Source organism: Platalea leucorodia (assembly GCF_965183815.1).
Source record: "Platalea leucorodia genome assembly, chromosome: Z".
NCBI classification, from domain to species: Eukaryota; Metazoa; Chordata; class Aves; order Pelecaniformes; family Threskiornithidae; genus Platalea; species Platalea leucorodia.
This window is the reverse complement of record NC_138858.1, coordinates 38,909,216-38,930,471: the sequence shown is the minus strand read 5'-3', so window position 1 is coordinate 38,930,471 and position 21,256 is coordinate 38,909,216. Positions and strand designations below refer to the sequence as shown.

At 37.9% G+C, this 21,256-nt stretch overlaps 1 protein-coding gene across 3 annotated transcripts in view; it reads left to right on the top strand.

Annotated features, from left to right (window-relative positions):
- PIP5K1B (phosphatidylinositol-4-phosphate 5-kinase type 1 beta) overlaps window positions 1–21,256 on the top strand; it is a 115,217-nt gene that overhangs the window by 18,023 nt on the left and 75,938 nt on the right. For all 3 annotated transcript variants that reach the window (XM_082336581.1, XM_082336579.1, XM_082336580.1), the window contains exons 3-4: window positions 18,169–18,250; window positions 18,882–18,950. In XM_082336581.1, coding sequence (XP_082192707.1) covers window positions 18,882–18,950 — 69 coding nt within the window. In that variant the 5' untranslated portion in view covers window positions 18,169–18,250. The remainder of the gene's footprint in view (window positions 1–18,168; window positions 18,251–18,881; window positions 18,951–21,256) is intronic.

Genomic DNA, 21,256 nt, shown 5'->3' with positions numbered 1-21,256 from the left:
CAGCATCTCCTAAAATTTTAGTTGCTGATGCTTATGCCCCATGAAATAGATGTTAGAAACAAGGACATCAGTTGAACAGTGAAGTAATCTTCAATTACCTGTCTCACTTTTTTTTGATTGACTTTAAGTTCATGACTATTACAAAATTCCTTGAAATGGGAAATCAGATAAATTGCACCCTGTATATACTGCAAGATTTTTCCACTTAGAAAAAATAATGCATTAACATGCATTAGATCTCTTGTGGACCATTAGCACTTAATATAAATAAACAAATAAAACCTCTTCTGCAGCATTTACCTCAAACTCTGTAACTTGAAAGGTACCGTGCTGCCCTCTTCATTGCTGCTCTTGTCTATGGCATGGTAAGTGGTAACCCAGCTGAAACTCCTATCTTAAGAATTGCTGAGGCAGAAATGGATATCTGAAAAACCAGAATAAGAGGGGAAAACTGATGAGGCAATTGTTCTCAAACGTACCAACAGAGTTAACAAATACACATCGAGTAGGGGGAAAAAAAACTTTTCTGGTATTATTTTTGAAGCTGTTCTGTATTATACAAATGTTTACAAGAGTCTGAAGGAGTGAAACCACAATTCTGCTAATGTCCCCAGTGCAGAACAGGGTGGTTAAATCAGCTGCCCTCCATGAATTTAATGATTCTTGGTTGTTCAGAATGCATTCTAATTTTGGCAGTCCAGTTTCTTCCAAAGCAAAGTCAAAACAGGCAATAGCAATAGTGATGGAACTTTTAAAATACAGCTGATCCTTGCAGTAATGTGGCTTGTATATAATTTCCAATTTTTGGAGGTGAGGAATAAGGAAGGTGGCAGGAGTGTTATGACATGCTTCTGCAAAGGAAATGAGGATGTCAGAGACTCTGTACTTGCACGATTAGACATATCTTTTTGTCCTGTGGGCTCCTGGTTCTTGGCTATCTAACTAAAATACAGACTCTTTTCCCAGAAGAGGTGGATGTATTTCTTATCTGAAGATGCAATTGTTGGTGGTGTAGTATGTGAGAATTTCTCATTAAAGGGAAGTTTCATGTGTAAGCTTGTCTTTATACTTAAAACTAATAAAAGCATTCAAGCAGTTTCCTTTTTTTTTTTTTGCTCCACTCTGAACTGTGGAATTTCAGGAGGGGGTGGTTTCCTATTCATTGTTTCCTTAGGATTAGTTTTGCTGTTCCTATTCTATGTGGATACTTCTGTAGCTATTGCAGTAAAGGTGAGGGTTTTTTTCAGTTTGTGACATAGGTACTTCCAGTTATTTTATTTTTTTATTTTAAGTAGGGCCTGGTTCTGCAAGCAGCTGAGCATCGGAGTAATTTTACTAAGGCCATAGTGATACAGGAAGTAAGGAAGACAAATTTCTTCAGAAACGATATTGCTTCTCTTATTTTTGAGCCACTTCTTGTGATACTTAAACTTGTTCCTAATTCTTTTATAAATATTGTCCAGAAAAACACCTCAAGGGAGTGGATGTGGACTGTTTGTCATTCCCTTAGTCAGCCTTGGCATTATCATTGCATTTTTGCAAATATTACAGGCCCATGGAAATAATGATGCATGGTGCCAAGTGATAGGAGGAAACTATATTGGGAAAAGTGTGCAGTGACAGAGTGTAAGAATGTAGTGGTGAAGCTCGCCTATACAGGATTGCACATACTGCAGCATACAGTCAGAATGACGTTGATTTAATGAGCTGCAAAGGCAGTTCTTGGACTCATATCTCAAATTTAACACTGATAAAATGGTGCGTTCTGCAAAAAGCCTACTCGGAATGTATTTATGGACTATCTTCATGTTCAAAAATATTAACAAATTTCATTTGACACACGGTGTTGGGGGTGGGGGAAAAATCATGCTGTTATTTTTTTTCCTTATTATCAAATATGTGTTTTCCTGGTAAGAATTATATAATGGCGAACTGCAAAATGGGAAAAACAAATGTGTTTCAAGTTATCCTGAGAGCATTAGTACAATTTAGTGGTGGAATTTGGAGATTAAGCTAGAAATTGTCTAGCAGGAGTGGGGATCAGTTGAAATGACAAGAGAGTCCAGATGTTAAATAGGAAATAGTGCTCTGAAGAGTAACCTTTTGACAATTTCAATGACCACGTGAAGGAACAAACCTGATGGATGACATATTTGTAGCTAGGAATTATGTCATCATGTCCAGGATGAGGCACTGTGAGAAAAATTCAGACTTCTGCATGGTGTCCGCTCTTCTGTGGGATGAGGAACAGAGTCCTCAAGCACTGTGTGTTGAGTGTGGTGCTTTGTGTTCGGGCCTTGCAACAGGCAGCGTGTGACTGAGGTCTGTGCAAAAATACAAGAGGTGGGCTCTTTCTGTGGTTATAAACTGCTGTACTAAAATTCACGCATGAATGCTATTTGTCAAAATTGTGGCCATGAGATGTAAATGCAGGTAAATCACAACAGTGATATCCTGTATATCTCTCTCAGGGCATATAGTTAAACTTGTATGTGACTTAGAAGAAGAAAAATATTATGCCTGCAACTTTTACATTCTCTGTTCTCTTTAGTCTGGGATCTATTTGGCATGGTATAATGACCAAGGAAAAGAAAAGGTGCGTGAGGCTCAGATGTCTGTGGTAAAGGCTTTCTGTTATCAAAAAACATATTACAGAAGTAACTTCACTCATTTGAGCCTTTTCTGGTTTATTGTGAATGTGCTTCTCGTCCCTGTGAGGCTAATTTTGGCCTGTGGTAACAGAGGTTGGAAAGGAGCTGAAACGCATGTCTTTGTTCAGTTCGCAAGAACAGTTTAACACAGAACTTTCGCAGAATAAGTACAGGTTCGCATCTTGCTCCTTTGACTGCTTCCCTCAAAGGTTCCTTTTGTAACCATGAAATTATACCGTACAGAGAATATGCGAGGAAAAACTCTTTTCTTCATGCAAATGTTACTTTCTGCTACAGAACATTGCATACCTAGACTTCCAATTCTGTCTGTTTTGCACGGTAAAACCATTTGGAGGGTCATCACAAACGTGGACAGTAATGCAACCTTAGTTGCTTGACCAGGTTTTAAAGTGCGCTTTACCGGCGTCTCCTACTAAAGATCAATATATTTGAAATAACCATGCAGAAGGATGTTTCCCAATATTGAGAGCATGTATTGCAAAAAGTAGAAGTAGTGTTTAATATCTTGCTGAATTCTTCAGTATATTTGTTTGCTTTTGTAAAGGTTTCATCTGGTTATTAAGCTATAGAACTGAAGTGTTCTTTCCTTTTGCTCTGATTTTCTGGTACCAGAATTCTTTGTATGACTGCTTTTGTTTTAGCCAAAATTATACATACGGCAATAGTTTATATTGATCCATCTGCAAATATTGCTGTACTTCATGTATTCCTCACAGAGATGCATCAAACTATGCAGTGGCTAAAACATACATATATATGATGGTGAGTTTGGTTTTTTATTTCCTTAATTAAAGAAATGACAGCAGAAAAGGATATAAAGTGATTGTCTTCAAGCCGGTGATATTCAGCTGCCTAATGAAAGAAAATTAAGAGGCTTGATAGTTACCAGAGGTGTGAAGAGTTAATAAAGACTCCAGACTTTTCAAGAGGGAGACCCTGATTTTTTTCTCTGGTTTGGCTGTCTAAAACTGCAACTGTTTTTCATAACAGCACTGTGCCTGTCATGCAGTGTAATTAAAAATGCACTGATGTGCACAGCTAAGGATAATAAAAATCACATCTCACACAGGTACACCAGCTGCAGGTTGGTACGAAGTAGTAGATGAAAATATGAAAAAAGTGTGTGTGTATCCTGGGGATAAAAGTCAAGTTTGTTTTCTTTGCTCTCTTCCCTACAACATAACTTTATACTATCGGCTGTTTATTGACTTTTTTCATTTTTTTTTTCCCCTCCCCTGAGTATCCTTTTGACTATTCAAAGTTAATGGCGCTGAACGCATGTTTTTAATACACCAAAGCAGAAAGCCTTTCCTATTTATGTATATCCTACTAACATGTATTTTCCTTCTACTTTGGCTCACTTGCTCTTCATCCGCTCTTGCTTCCCATTCCTCCCAGTTCAACTGTGCACAATCTCTTGCTGAGTCTCTCCCTCCCCTTCTTGCCTGTTTTTTCTCTTTTTTTTTTTTTTCCTTTGTTCCCCATCCCAAATTGCTCAGTGTTCACTTGCACCCTTCCTGTCTGTTCTATGTGTGAAAGTCTTCAAAGTGAACGAAAGTATGCTTTTCAGCTAGTTTTAGTTTTCTTCCTGCTGTGAGGACATAAACACAGCAAAGGAAATGAGCAAAATGAAGGCTAGCCCAGAGAGACAGAGTTTCCATAGCCTTGGCTGCTTTCTGAGCAAAGAAGGGTGCACACCCTCACGGAGATACATGCCCTGCAGGTATGAAATACCCCTATGGATTCCAGTTCCATCCGCCCACCCTGATACGTGTCAGCTCTTGGAAGCTGTATTTGTTATGCGGGGTACCTGTGCTACCTTAAACTCGGTAGTATGGAAGGAGAGCCTTCCAAACCTGTGGAGGGACCACTCTGGCCGAGTTTGGGACCTGCTGGGCCCATTGATGCAAGAGGTTGTTCAGAGACAGGTGTACTGACACAGACAAATTGTTTGGTAGAGGAAGTAAACAAGGGTTATTTAATTAGAAAACGTCATTATTACTTCCATGATTCAGAGAAACTCCCAAGTGAAGAGTCTACAAAATGGCATTGCAGGACTTCTGCTTTACCACTGTGAGGGGAGAGTGGTTTGCCATCAGCTGCTGGGTTAAGGCTGCGTGTCTTTGTCATCATAGCCTCACTTAGCATCGCCCTAGCATCTCCTTCATCTCTGTGAGCGAAAATGCAAGCTTGGACCTATATATCCAAACCAGTGCTTTCTGCTGAAAGCCATTTGCTTTGAAGGGAGATGTGCACAGTGTCCAGTTTTTCTGGCTTTTATGCCAGACCAGTGTTAGTCACTGCTAATTAACAGCAGCTTTTTTTAATGTGGTACAGCACCTTCAGTCTGGCCTTGTGAGGCATCCTTCAGTGTCTAGACTTCCTCTCTGTCACTCTTGCATGTGCATACACTTAACTTGCACACAAAAACACAAACACACCAACCAGAGCACCTCAATAAAGATTTTTAGCTGATCTCCTAACCTGCTGCTTAAACAAATGGCCTTCTCTTACAAGCATTTGGATAATACAGTGGTCTGCAAGAAAACTGTTCACACCCTTTTCATGACCTGCTGCACCTGCTTCTGTAATGAAGGGGCCATCTCTGTCTGTCCCGTGGCCATCCTTGCTGCTAGAATGGTGAGGAGGGGTAAGCACACAGGGTAGCGTGGCTTTTTATGTGGTTATATTATATGCCCTTTATTTGGTCGTCCATAGTAACTAGTGCAGGGCTGCAGTTCAGTGCTCTTATAATGGTATCGTATTGAAAGAAAAAATGAAGACTGGTCTCTTTATTTACTATAGAGTAAAAGCACAGCTAGGTAGACCAAAATATTAATGAGTATCCCTTTTCTCTTACCTAGCTAATTGTCAGGCTGCTTATTCCTGGGAACAAGACACAAACCCAGGAGGTTCAGGGAGAGTGAGTGCACACTGCTAACAGCAGCTATTGAAAGGCAATTTTCTATAAATACATTTAAACATGTGTGCCATTTAGCACAACTGATTTATGTCACCTCGGACTAAAAAAATAACAACCCAGTAACTGGTAAAATCATAGGCTGAAAAAGGTATTTAATCAGACATTCCAGCTGATTAATGCCAGGTAAGGCATATCAGGAAGTGGAGTATCACACTGTATACTTCAAATCATAAGAACACTCTGTTCCTGTGAGAACATATTGATTTAACTGATTTTTTTTTTTTCACTTTAGTTTATGGAAACTATGTAATGTTCATAGTCAGTGACTATATTTTATCTTGTTGGAATGTTGTTCTCTTTCTAGTTAATGATTCATAAAACAGTATGCATTAGGCAAAAAGTGTGATTAATGCCTTTTTTTTTCCTTTCTAAATGCCGAAAGCTGTATTTTTAACATTTGAAAACTGCGGTGTGGGCCATTAACTGACCTATAGATAATACTATATGCCTTTTTTAACATAGTCATAATGCTGCTTCTAACCCAGTTATAATGATGTATTGAGAGGTGTAGATAGTGTTTCAGAGGGCTTCTCTGTGAAGGAAGGAGATTTTTATTCAGGCCTCTCAAGAATTCAGAGACCTCTTTCATTTGTGGGAAAACTTGCACTCATTTTCCTTGAGCGAGCTCAGAGGTTCTGGTCTGTTCTCTTTAAAATTCAGTGGTGTCAGGCTGTGTATGATTCTACTACAAAGTGCTCACCCACTGCTTGCTCTTGTTGCTGGTGAAGAACTGTCTCCTTTTTGTTTTAAGTCCCATTCTCATTGTGTTTGCTTTTTTTTTTTATTATTGAAAAAGCTAATTTATGTGCAGATGTATTCTTTGCTTATAGTGGTAGCTTAAGATTTTGAATTTTCCCATAACATTTCCAGCTAGGTTATTTAAAAAAAACCTGCGAGGCATTTGCAGAGAACTTCCTGGGGAGGACAGCTGTGGTGGTGCTTATATACCGTTCATGCACTTGCATTTTTTTTAATATAGAAACGTTCATATTGGTGCAATTAATGTGGAGCGTAAACCGCATATAAAAAATAATGGAATGTTTCAGAACTGGCAAAAATATTTAGTAATGACTTCATTTTACTTTCTTGCTGCCAAAAATGTTCAGGGACAGGTTTTTCAATTTGGTTTGGCAAGTGAAAGACTGTTGGAAAACAATTAGCTTATATCATTTGACTGTAAATAACTACTTTGAAATATGTATTTGAAAACATTTGTATCACCATTTGAAAATTCTGTGACTAGGTTTCCATGCCTTAAAACAGCTGTACGTATTTCTTCCCCAGATATACCTCATGTTCCTTACTGTCAGTAGGATAGGTATGTATGCTGATGTGGTTTTGTTTCTTAAAGTACACTACAAGTATATTCATAATTTCAGATGAGTGCTAAATTCAGCATTCTGTCAGGCTGCTGTCAGGCAAAAAAAGTAGTCAGTTGCTCATTCTGGTCTGCCCATCGAAGACTGACTTGGGGAACAAAAGTATATGGTTCTTTATAAGGGCAGTAGTAACCTTTACGTTTAAGCAGCCACATGGTCAGAGAATGGAATAACTTTTAAAAAATACTAGCAGTTCTTCTGGTGTGCTTACTGGTGCAGTTCTACTCTAGTGGCTTTAAAATGGCTGTCTCAGTTTAATGACAACTAGACAGCAGCTATGACAAATAGCAGCTATTTCCTTACATGCTGAGCAGTTCTTTCCTTAAATGGTCTCAGAATTTCGTTTCATTGTATTCTCTTGTTTTTTGAACCACACTTGTCTGATGCAGCTTCTGAAATATTTTTTTTTCTCCCTTGAAGCTTTCTCTAGTTTAAAAAGAAACACATTAGAAAGCTCATTTAAACCAAGAAGACTCCAGCTTTTGTGCTTTATAGAGCATTTCATAAAACGGGATAATGGTCTCCCTTTCCATAGCTTTGCAAGTGATTTGGGAAATGTCTCTGAGGTGCTTTTGCTCTATAGGAAACTGAGAACTCTTAATCTAATCAAAGGAGTTTTGGTGATGTAGGAGTTGTTCTGTGCTGAGAACGGTGCAAGAGAGGTTTTTTTAAAAATAATTTTCAAGCATAAAGTGAGCTTTCTGTTAAATTTTACCTAAAATTAAGTTGGAGGGGTCCAAGGAAAACTTCTACTGATTACAGTTATAACTTTCCTGAGGGAAGATAGTGGGTTTTTTTGTTTGTTTGTTTAATTAGTCATAACAGGTTTTATTATTCAGTACAGTAACTTAAAGTGTCTCTCATCTGAATTTAGATATAACTTTCAAATTTGGTGCTTACATCAGTCTTATATAGCCATTGTTCAGTGACCTTATTTTTCATGCAAGCTAGGCACCTGAAAAACAAGTTGTTGTTTAAATACACATTTGGGAACCTGACCTTAGCCATGTGTTACTGTAGGTATTTTCCCCAAGCTATTCTTGAGTTTAGTTCTGGTGCTGTTGCCCAGTGCATTGGGCACTGCTGCTAACACTTCTTTCCGTCTGTCTCTCAGTCTTGCTTCCTGGTTTTGTCACAAGTGGACTTGCAACTCTGAGGTTATGCAAAAGTATGTGAGTGATTGAAACAACTGAGACAATCAATCTCTCATTCAACATGGACCAAAGGTCTGACATGTTGTATCACCTTCCTCATCCCCTTCCAGGTTTCTTCTTGATCTCGAGGGAGTCCGTGTAAAAACTGTGCTTGCTGTCGTAAGGAGTTCCATTATGATTAATATTCTTTGGTAGGTTATTTTTTTGTCAGTTTAATTTTCTAGGTGAGCTCCTGGGGTCTGAGGAGCACTGGTGCCATAATAAGGATGCTAGCGAATGTGTGCTTGGAAGGCAGGACCATAGCAGCACCAGCTTGGATCAACTGAAATTGTTGCAGATACACAGCCTGAGTGGTACATGGTGATGTATGGAAACCAGGAGGAATCATGACAGGGTATCCAGACCTTTTCCTTCCTCCAAGACAGTACCAACTACATTTAAAACAGTTGTCTAATCTGTCAAAAAATCTCCAGTGTTACCTATCACATCCTCCAAGGTAGTCTGTTCCACTCTTCAACTATCTTTTCACAGCTGTATGGAAGGGCCCTCAAATGGAGACAAAAATGGGATTTTAAAGACTTGAATTCCTTAGATAACCTGGCTGCTGAAAAGCTCAACTTAGCTATCATCCAGTAAAAGCTGTATGTACAAAACTTATACTTGCAGGACCCAGGGTAAGAAAGCATAGAGAACTTGAAGGTCATGATAATCCACTCTAGCATTGAGCTCAGTGTTTCCACAGCATATCCTTCTGCAAACTTTGTTGTGACTGATTACATGCTAATATGCTAATGGGCTGAATAATACCCAGTGGCGTTTCACTTACAAGTTGCCTGTGGAGAACTGATGAACAAATTATGCCGTCTGTTTTAGTGCATGTGAATTGTTTTAACCACAGCTTTTGTGTGTTGTCCACTCAGCAATCTTTTTTGGAATGTACTTCTAAGCAAATAATTTCTATTATCTTTCTTCATTATGTGTTTCTGTGTAAATTTATGTTTGCATAGCAATTTTGAATTGGTGAGGACAAATATAGTATGGCTGACCTTTTGTTGAGGTAGAAAAAAGTAGATGAGGAGAGAAAAGATAAAGGTCTCAAAATAGAGCATTACAACTGTTGTGAAGTTCTTGTTGTTTCATACACGTTTCTCATCATAGTAATTTGTTCTCTGCTTTTCTACTTTTGATCTTGTGTGTTCACTCTATGCTTTTTATACTTAGCCTTATCCATTTGACCTATTTTCCTTTTTTTTTTTTTTTTTTTTTGTATGATTCCTTCTGGCATTTCAGATCACTAGAATTGGTGGTTTGACCAAATTCCTCTTTCATATATATTCCCCGCCCAGCAAGGTGGGATTGTTTGCACCCCTGTTTGTATCGTTCCTCTAGAATACAAGTAACACTTCCACTGACCTCCTTTTCCACTTGTATGAGACTTCTTTCCCCTTGGATCTTACCTACCGATTATGTGAGTGATGCAGCTTGCCTCACTTTCCTTCCAAAAATCATGACCACTGTGTTTTGTGATCCCTGTCATTCAATTTTGCATGTACTGTCCAAGGCAAATGTAGAAGAATTTTCCCCCTGATTGTGCTTTTTGCTTTCTTAATCAACCATTTGTCCCAACATGCTGCAGTGTTTTGTTGGGCAGCATGCATTATGTGGTGGTGTTATCTCAAAATACGATGTCTAGTATGTGTTAGTAACATTGGGACCATTGCCATATCAAAGTTGCCAAAGTAAAGGAGTGGAACTCTGATTCTGGACTCTGCAATGTCTTCTACCTGTGCCCTTCACTGTGATACTACTGTAACTTCTGTTTTCTTCTGTTGCATGCAGTTGTATATACTGTGCAGACATTTCTTTCTTTCACTTGTTTCAAAGAAAATCCCGTCTTGACAAATTTTGTTCATTTGTAATTCCAGTTGACTTTGTAGAAAGATTGCTAGTCTTGTAAAAGCTACTGTTGTTGGCACATGAAATCTCAATTATGAAAACATAAGTAGCAATTGGAGGTCTTCTTTGGCTGTGTACAAATACGCCTTTCTACTTCATATGCTTTCAGTCTGTAACAAAATAATGAGAAATTAATGAGGCTATTTCACTTTGTAAAAGGAGGGCCTGTTAGCATTTTCTGCAAAATACACAACATGACGTCAGTTTTGTCAGGGATCAAATGTTTGTTCTTTCTGATTGCGGGCCTGAGATCAGTGATTTGGAAAAGTCCCATAGTTCTTAATACATGAACACCATCTACGGCATAATAGAAAGTTTGCTCTGCTTTTACAGTTGGTGTTTGGAAAGACGTGAGAGATCCTTCAGTGCTTCTGGGAAGAGCAGAAGACACAGCAGCTGACAGTAGAGGTTAAACAGGCTAATGGGTAGTAGAGAAGTAAGATTTAGACTCTTAGAATGAAGCTCTGAATTTGGAAATGCATGGGGGGGAGGGGGAACCACCTCTTCCTAGAGGGCTTTCAAGTTATCTGTGTGATGCAGATTTAAAAAATACAGAAGTTACAAATGGAAAGGGATGTGTTTTGTTGGAGGAGCACAGTATGCTATGTTTCCAAGGACTTCTAAACTTTGACTCCTTCAATAAATTTGCAGTTTTATTTCCATTGTTGTAAGCAAGTTTCCATCTGAAAAATTACAGCAGAATATTTTCAAAACAAAGAATGTGATATGTTACAGAAAATAAAATATGTAGCTATAGCTTGTGCTATTGTTGTGACTGTTTCTGTGACTCTGGATATTACAGTTGTGGAGTAGTCTGTTTCACCTCAGAGAACAGCTTAATGCACTAGGAGTACCACTTCAAATGGAAAAGGGCAGGACTCTTGTAAGTTGTCAAATCTCCCAGGTAATCAAACTGTATTCTGAGTATTTGTAAACTTTGATGGAGGTGGTATTTGCTGAATTTTTATTTGTTTTCACTTCCTGAAACCTAAAGGAGGAAAATAGATGATCTGACACTTCTTGCAGTAAATCAAAGCATTACAATATAAACATACATAGTTTATAATATAAATAACACTGATAAATTACTTTTCAAATTCAGCATGCAACCTAAAGAAAAATTGGTACTCCTATTACCACTTTAAAAAAAAAAGTCAAATACTGTGCCATATTCCTGGAAATAGGGGGTCACTGTAGAAAATAAACAGTATCAGAATCTTAGCATTGTACTCAGGGTAGTTACTGAGAGCCTAAAAGATCTGGCAGGGCACTGCAACTCATGTGTGTTATTAAGCTAGGTAAATGAAGGTGGTGTGAACAGCTGAGATGACTTAGACTAGGTGAACAATCTGAGTGGCAGTTTTGTGATGCTTTTTGCGTGCTGCTTTCTCTGTAGCTTTTGCGCTGTCCTGATATTATCATGAAGACCATGAGAAGGAGGAGGAGATTTTTTTTTTCCATTTTACTTCAGATGTGAATTTCATCACTTTCTGTACTACTTGTGATCTCCATCTCCCTCTTATTTTTGAGGCAAAATAAAAAAAGTAATTAGATTTATAGGCTAATCAGGGTTTGAAACTGGGCAACATGAGCAGGGTTGTCTTAGGAATAATTCTTTGTTTTTTTGCTGGGTATAACAAGCTATACAATTTCTCATCTGCTTTTTCTAGCTCAGTGCAGCTGTTCACTCTGAAATTGTTCATCCTAGCATTAATCAGCAAGACCAGCATCTTCAAGCTTTCATTAATGTAGCAACAGTACTATCACAAATATCACGCAGAAGGTTTGACTTTCACTCTTTAAGTCCTCCTTAACCCGTTGCGGGGAGAGGGAACTTGCCAAGGTAACCGACCTAACCATTCACTGTTTCCCCCTACTCCTTTACAATTCATACAATATATATTTTTTTTTCTGCCAGATAGGCAGAAAAGATAGGGTTGTTTTTTTGTTTTTTTTTTTTTGTTTTGTTTTGTTTTTTTTTTTTTTTTTAAGCAGGATAAATCAGTGGTATCTACAATGCAGTAAAAAGTTTGCTCTGCTTTCACAGTTGTTGGTGTCTGGAAAGACCTAAGACATCCTTCAGCGCTTCTGGGAAGAGCAGAAGTCACCGCAGTTGACAGTAGAGGTTAAATAGGCTAACAGGTATTACAGGAATCGGAGAGATTTAAAGACTCTCAGGTTGAAGTTCTGAATTTGAAAACTCATGGAGAAAAAAAAAGTTTTTCAGATTTGAAGCTTTTTCAGAATTTCTAATGATTGTCCAGTGCATTGCAATATGTAAACATTGACTTCATTCTGAGGATGTATTGGTTTAAAAATATATAATAGCTTTTACTCCATGGATGTTTCAGGTATGGGGACATACAGGTATGTTTGATCTTAGATGGCTACATGACTTCTGCTATAAAGAAGTTAATCCATTCACTAGTGCCTGGGATATTATTTAAAAAAAGGGGGAAAAAAAAAAAAAAGAAGAGGAGGAGAAAAGAAAAATAAATAGCTGAACTGTATATGTATTTTCTTATAACTGAGTGGCCACATACATTACCTTAGTTTTTACTTGAGGGCTGTATAACTCCCCAGACACTCATATACAAAGAACGTTCACAGACATTAAAAGATATAAGATTTTTGGAGAGGGGATTAACTTGTGATGACTGTTGAGAAGGCTGTAGGATGTTTCATGTATTGCCTCTTTCCTTACTCTGTGCACTACACCAAATTATGCTTCCTTTCACTTGTTTACATCTGCTTATTGGCACACGGCCTAGCAATGCTTGCAGGTTCTTAGACGATGTTGGCTGGTTACCTCAGAATGAAGGCAATTAAATAATGAAAATTACAGTCAGCATTGTTTTAAAGTGTAAAGAAAAGCTCTGTAAAGAATCTAAAATGTAATAAAACCAATTTAGGTCACGCTTTTCACCTGATGTTAACAATTCAGCTGCCCCCGACTGTTCTGAAAATAGTTCAATGCAAAAAACCTCTGAGGTCCCTTCTTCAATTCCCATTCCCAGGGACACCCAGAAGTATGCTGATACTTTTAACTTGATGTCCTATGGAAACAAGGTTTATGTTTGCAATTTGTATATGTGTCAGAGGATGTTTTGTGTGTCCCAAGCCCCTTCCTTTGCAAATACTCTTAAAAATAATCCTACTGTTCAAATTCTGCAGGAGAGGGAAGGAGAAAGCTATTGCCAGTTTTGGTTGACCTAAATTTGTCAACTATATTTGACAGTGGCCCAGAGTACCAGCAAGTTTCGTGGAAAAATAGACAAGCCGAGATGATATCTAATTGGGAAAATGGGTGCTGATGTACGTATTGTATTAGGTGACAGAGAATCCAGCCAGGAGGGAAACTTCAGAAATGCATCAACTGTGAGTGAAGTTTGTTCAGTGCCTAAGAAGGTGTGAGCTCCAGTCTTGATCATCCTAAGGAAGCAGGGGAGTTAGCTTTGTTAGTGCCTTTTGATCTTGGAGCTACTCTTCCATAGCTCCAGGAACACCGTGAATGGTTTTGGGGCATGGGGGCCACATGGGGGTCACAAGAAGACAAGTACTTAGAGAGCAGTTTTTCATTAATGAATACATGTTGATGGATTTCTTCCACTGTGGAGCACTTTTGGTTTAGAAGTTTTTCCTCTTCCCCACATCACTGTGTAAGGAAGATTTGCAGTTTCACACTGGAGCTAAAATCTGGCAGTGTATGACTCTGTCCCACAAGTCGTTTGGTGGAAGCAAGTTGCCGTATAGATCTGCAAGTCCTTTTAGTGAATTGAGGAACTGACTTGTCAAGCTACTTTCACAGTTAACACAAGGAAAAGTATAACTGGCAAATCTTACCAGTAAAAGTGAGTTTTGCAGTAAATTAAATGGCTATGATTTTCAGAGTTGTATTAAAAGATGCTGCTTTAAAGTCATAACAGAGGAGTGACAAGGGCTACCAAGGATTTTAACTTGATGACTTTTTAATGGAATACACTTTAAATGCTGTTTATAGAATTAGAAATGTCTGGCAACATCTTTACATGTTGTGCTGACAAACTGCCATCATCAAGAATGCAGTCTTGTGTTGAAAACTTCCAGTTACTTAGGACAGATAAAATTATTATTCTGATCATCTCCATTTTTTTGTCTGGTGTGAATTTAATATCCTTGGTATGAATTTAATGTGAGATTCTATGTGCTTTTCTGAGAAGTAGGCTGCCCCATTCTGTGGGTTTTTTTGTCTTCCTAGAGGAAGAGACCTGTGTAAGGATTAGAAGGTAGCTATCTCTAATAAATAGGTTATCTGAAATGCACAGAAGTATGAGAACCAAATTTCTAGATTAATTCCAAAACTGTGTATTCTATCCCAATTCATTCACTTACCAAAAAAAAAAAAAAAGTTTCCTGAAAATCCAATTGTGTGTTTCAGACTCCTAAAGATGAAAAACATGCACCAAACAGTGTATTTTATTTGTATATTATTGGTCTCAAACAGGCATAATTACTTCTTGTATTCTTTAACTTCTAGTACTCTCCCTGTGCCCACTGGCAAATTTTAAGTGTCATTTTGTTTTACTTTTTGTTTGTTTTTTTTACTCCTCATATTTAAAATGATAGATTGTGCCAGGTGAAAAGGTAGCAATACATTTTCTTTCAAATGAGGTTTCTCTTTCTGAATGTACTGGCCACTGTAGAAGCCTGCCAACAGTACGCCTGGGGAGATATCTCTCACAAAAGCTCGGGGAAAAAAAAAAGAAGTAAATTTTAACTGTCAGCCAGGACAAGGCAGCAGTTGTGGTGCGAAGCTACATGGCTTGTATTTGGAATGTGGTTCCTAAATAGCATGTTTTATCAGTGCTTTTAAAAAATGATTTAAGAAAATTGTCTAAAGATGCTAAGAAATGCATTCTTCAAACAAATATTGTTTTCTTGATAATGGAAAGAAGGCAGAATTAATCTTTGGTTGGATAAATTAATTCATGAGTCCTGTAGGAACCTAACAACAGTGTTTGTCATGGATGATGGCTTTCATTGAAGTTGGTGGGAATTCTAAAGTTCATTTGAAATTGAGCTGAAAGGCCATTCAAGTACCGGTACCTGTTCCTGTGAGCTGGGCCTAAGCAATTAAGGTTGTGTAAAAAGAGATAGTTACTTCTAATAGGGCAAAATGAATGCCTTGTGCTGTTAGTAAAAGGTTAATTTCTGCTATATAAGGAAAATGCAGTTAAAAATTCAAGAACAAAAAAGAAGCTGGGTAGGAAGGTTGCATTTGCTGTCTGTCACCTCAGTTCTCAAAACTCCGGCTGTGTGGTGGGCAGGGTGGTGCCAACGTAGCGGGCTTCTGGCTAGGCAGAGAAAATAAAAAGGCACCCCTGTAGTTTTAGAGGAAAATGCACGTGGCACTTTTTCCCCAGAATCATGGAAATTGCAGTTTGTGTTAGTTAAGAAGTGTACCATTCAAGAATTCCAATGTGAGAAACTAAACTGTAAAACATAGGTTTTTCATTTAAAGGTTGAAGCATATATTGAGTAGGTGTGATTCTTGTAAGTCTGCATTTAGGACAAGGAGATGTTTTGAGCAAAAATTTGGAATTGAAGGCTGTAGACTTGTGTCTCAGGAACTGAACAGGTCACGCTAGTTTTTGCTGCGAATAAGACTCATGACCAAAATGTCAACTCTTCAAGAGCATTTAGGAAAAATACTCCTTAACTGGACTTTAAAGTGTCTCTTTTTTGTCATCATGTAGGATATGAGGCATCTAAGAAGCTAAACAGGAGATCTTTATAGCCCAGTCTGTCCTTGAATACCTACATTATTTTTGAGACTAAATGTTTTCCTCCTCTACCCACCCTCCCCAGTCTTACTTTATTGTGAGTCTGCCCTATGTCAGATACATGCAGAGATCCAATGCTTTAGTTACGGTAGTTTCCTGCTATTGTAATCAATAAATAAATAGTTGTAGCTTAGCCTGGAAGTGGGTCTAAGACTGTAAGTTGTGACCTATCTTTGCACTGTTAAACCTCAGCAGAACTGAGACAGTAGCTCTTGCTATGCACGACATAAAGCACGTGCAAAAGCACCCTATACCATTTCAGTAGCTGCAGAGCAGGGAGAAAATACACGAAGTAATACTTGCTTTGCAAAAAATTACTAGTATGGAATAGGAAACGGTTGTCACAGGGAAGATCTTGAAAGATGTTTAACACAACCCCAGTTAAGTTAGAGCCGTGTGCTCTGTTTCTCAAAAGATTGGGGACTGAAATAATTCTATTCTAGATGCATCTGGGAGTGAAATAAATGGGCATAGGTAGGAAAAATGTACCTTCTCCATGGTGTACGAGTTTTTGTACTTGGTAGTTACGGTACTTGGGATCTCATTGTCTGTTTTCCTGTCCTTGGCAGTATTACAGGGGTGTATTTTCACATGAATGAAGTGTTCTTGAATAATTTGTCTGACTATGCTGGGAACAAACAGGCTTTTCTTCCATGTCTGACATGAGTGTTTTCTTCAGCTAACTTCTTACTGAAAGAAAGCTCCCATTTTGCATTCATATTTGGCTTTTGCTGACTACATGTGATCATATTGTAGGAAGTTTGGGGAGTAGTAGAACATCTTACTATATCCATAGTTTTGGGGGGATGTGGAGAACAACAATTTGGGGGTTTTTGGTGGTTTTACTGAGGGATCAGTTGATTAAAAAGTCTTCCCCCTACTAGTGATTAAAATGTTTCTTTTCCTACAAAAGCTGTTATAACCTAATTTCTTGATGTCTGTGTTCGTGTACTGATAGAGTTACAAGCATGGATCAGTATTAATATTAAATGTGTGAATATAGGTAAGCTAGATAAATTACACTCAATTTTAAAAGCTATCAAAACTGAGTTGTTGCCTTTAAGTAAGAGTTTGATATGTAGGATGATGCTAATGCACATCCAAGTAAAGGAATTATTGATTGAGATACATTCATTGCATGAAGGCTACAATGAAGAATGTAGCTAGCTGCAGTAGGAAAATACTGGTATGTAATGTTAGAAGAGTTTTTTCTAAGGAGGCATTGTTTTGTTCTCAGAAAATGCAGGTTTCTATTTGTTGTCCCTTTTTTGTCTCAGGTGCAATTAATAGTCTGCTTCTCTGAAGAGGAGAAAAATACTGTTTTGAAGCCTTTCATGAAAAGGTTTCTTAGTGGTGTTATGTATACTTTTCAAATTACTGGAAAATTAAATTCAGTGAATGAGTCATGGGAATATTACTTTTTAAAATCGATTTTTAGTTATGTACAAGATGCTATTTGTACTGATTAAAGACAAATGAGATTTTTTTTTTTCTTCCAATGTGGTTGAGAAATTAAATTGAAGAATGGCTTTACTGATGTGGCTTAATACATACGTGCAAGATGGGAGGGAGAGCTGATTCCAAAGAGGTATCAAATAATATCTGAGTATGTCATATTTTCTCATGTGTTTAGTCAAACCATTTTAACTATGAGATAGCTCACCTCAACAAGAGTACTCGCAGAAATTATGATCATAGTAACTATCATTATGGGAAACTTCCAAAATGAGTTTATTTGTTATTGACTATTCAGTGTGCAGTCCTCCAAGTCATGACTCCTATTGCTTATCTTTTTTGCTTTGGTGGAATTAAAATATGGGCTATGCCAAGTGAGTGGAGATTATAAGGTTTTGTATTTAATTTTTAAATTCCTCATGGAAGAGAGCATGTCATTACACAACACTCCAGAGCATGTATGTCTACTGCTCCACATAAATGTTTTATTGTAGGGTTGCTTGTGCCACAGTAGTGAAATATCTAGGGCAAAGGGAAATTAGACTGCACTGATTCTATCCTGTGTAATACTGCTAGTATATTAAATGACCTATTAGTAACCAAGTTGTTTGAGATGATTCTTGAAAAGCATCACTCTTAGCTGGATTCTTGCTTGGGCTGAAGAACAGTAGAAAAAGGAAATCTAAAGCTATTCTGCGAGATGCAAATTTGTGATGGCATAGGGATAACAGATTTTTCTTTTAAAAGGTTCTGGAAAACATTAACACCACCAATGAATGGCTTGATCTTTGCTCTCAGCTCCAGATGACTTGTCCTTTTGTTCGTAAGGGTATGTATACTTCCATTGTGAAAGTGTTGGCAAAATCTAGAGTGATTTTGAAACGCATCCTTGTAGTTTTTTGTTTTATTCACTTTGGCAGCCACACTAGAGTGTCTGACCCAAGGGATCTCTAACTTAGTGGTTTATTCTTAATCTAGCATTGCTTTACAGCAATGATAAGATGCAACGTCAAATATCTCCTTGCTCCTTTGAGGAGATAAAGCGTGTCAATGCAGCCAAAGGCCTTGGACCTCTGAGACATGCCACTGAATATCTGGCTCACAAACTTCACAGTTTTCCCCTTCATTGTAGCTTTCAAGATCTTCTCACGCAGTCTGCTGAGGTGTAAGATTTCACTGCAATGTCTTCTTGCAGACCTGCATACTGGTGTGGAGAAAAAGAAATAGAGGGTTGTGTAGCATCAGTCATATGCTGGACATATGCCTGGGGCAGTGCTGTCTTTTTAGTCTGCTTGGAAAATCCTTCTAGGAATATCCTAGATTTATCACTGGTCTTGGTGACTTGCTGTGCTCTAAAAAGTTTGAATTTAGCAAAAAATTGATAACATTGTGTTATGTTTTCTGAACGCTTACTTTTCTAAAGCAACTACTTTGTTTATAACTTAAGCTTCTGTTGTTAGATGACGTCTGTTACTGAAAATGGAGATGTTACTGCTGGAAAGCCAAATGAAGAGAAAACATACAAAAAGGTAAATAAAACTTACAACCTTTTCATTGCATGTTTTTCCCTCCATATTGGTAATTCAAACCTGCTGTAGGTTAAATGTATTTCAGAATTGACTGAATACAAGGACAAACAAAACACTTTCTGTGGATTTTTTTGAAAGTACTTTATTCCTTCTGTGAAATCATAAGACATTTCTACCCATGTAGAGCTGACTATTTGAAAGCATGTTCAATACAGCTTTAAAGCATACACTTGCTAGATTGATGGAAATTCTTTGCTCTTAGCAACAAATACACCTCTGGGCATAAACACCGTTGTCAGAAATTTAGTATGGTAAGTTCCCAAATGCTTTGAATGTTTATGCAATGTGCCTGGACTACAAACCTACCCTACCACTTGCTCAGTGCTTTGCCAAACAGTACACTTTATGTTTGCTTTGTTTTTTAAAAAAGAAATGTTGTTTAAGAGAGGACATATTTAATGTAGGAGCATGCATCAACGGTAGCAGCATAGGGCTATTTAGATGTTGTAACAGTAGCTGATACTGGTTTTGGTTTTGTTTTTCTGTCACTGATTGATTGTCTGGAACCACCATTATTTAGGTCCACCTAGCACTGTTGATAACTAAGGGCAGCTAGAAATGCACATTTTTCTATACATATTTACACAACCAAATTGTTAGCTGCTGGATGATTTTCTTGACAGATCACCTCAAAGAAGTGGTGATTTTTTTTCTTAATTTTTGTATTCTAGCACAGAGATCCACATGCTCCTACAGTATATATCATGGGTTAGGGGTTTTCATTTCTGAGTGTTGCCTACAGCACTGCTAGTGAAATCAAGGAGCATAAGCTACTATTGCTTTTCCCACCCCTTTTGTTGGCAGCTACATTTTCAGTCTGGGTGGCCTTAACATTGCAGATAATTTTCTCAGAAATTAAAGGAAGTAATGTTTGAGAAAATGCTTTTCTTCTTTTTAGATACAGGTTATGTTCAGTCTCCCAGCTTATGACTTTAAAATATTGAAGTCTAAATTGTTCTTGATATTTAGTATGAGAAAGGAAGACAAGTTCAGTGCCTGAGGCAGACAGTTTTGCAGTTTTATATTGCTAGACAAGACAAATCCTGGTAGTCCCACCACAGGTGAGTTTCCACTCCCCCCCAGTCATCCTACATGCTTTTCTCTGTTCCTGTTCAACTCTGAATTCACAATATTCAGAGGAAGCCTTGTAAAGACTTCTCACCATGACACAAATTCTTTTTCTGTGTATTCTGGAAATACATCTCTGACAAAACCTCGGATTCACAACCACATCACATCGGGACATCACAGTGACTGTCATCTCCCCTGAACCACTGTTTGTCTGTACTTGTATCTTAAGTTTAATTCCTTTTTTTTATACTTACACCTTCAGTTGTTCTGTGTTCAAGATCCTGTGTTGTATATGCCCCATAGTTTAGTGTTATCACCAAATGTTATCATTATGCTCCTGCTTTTTGTGATAATGTTAATAAAAAATTAATACATTTTCACCCCACAATTTATCCATGCAGGGCTTACTGGTAGCATGTCTTTGCCTGATGCGTTCACTTTTAACAATGTATCTCTCCTCTTAAGCCAAATTCCTTACAAACCTTGCACTTTCTGTTAATTCTCACCTTCTTCAGCTATTCCCTGTAACATTGTTTCATTTTTTTTTACAGAAGTCCAGAGGAGTCAACTGCATATGTCTAGAAAGTTAGTTACAGGGTGAGCCTGGCAGGATCTGTGTTTCACAGAGGCATTTCATGCCATTTCCCATTTAATTTCATATTTTTAGGTAACTTTCACAAGGAGATCTTGCTCTGTTGAAGTCTTGTTTACAGTTAAGACCTGCCTGTCTTTTATTCCACATCACTTTTCTTCTCTCGTGTATACAGGTATTGCATTTGCAGTTCTCCAGTCATGTGTTGTTGCACTTGGTTTGTTTGGCTGGAAAACACTTGCAGTTCTGACCTGTGACTTCCTGTGCCACTTCCTCCAGAAATCTGGGGTGGAGAAGAGCTTCTTTCCTCAGCTGGTGCTTTTTCAGCTACTTGGGCAGTTCCTCTTCCCATCTACCACTGCCCTTGATTGCAGTGGAAACACTTAGGCAAGATACTCACGTAGTTCTGAGGTCGGACCGTGCTTGCTAACCAATCCTCATTGCTCAGAAGCTTCGCTTCCACTTTTAAAAAACAAAAACCAAAAACAAACAAACAAAAAACCAAAAACAAAACAAAACAAAAACAAAAAACCAAACATAATAAAGGTGAAGAAGCTTGTGCTGTTCAGCTTAGAAAAGCAAA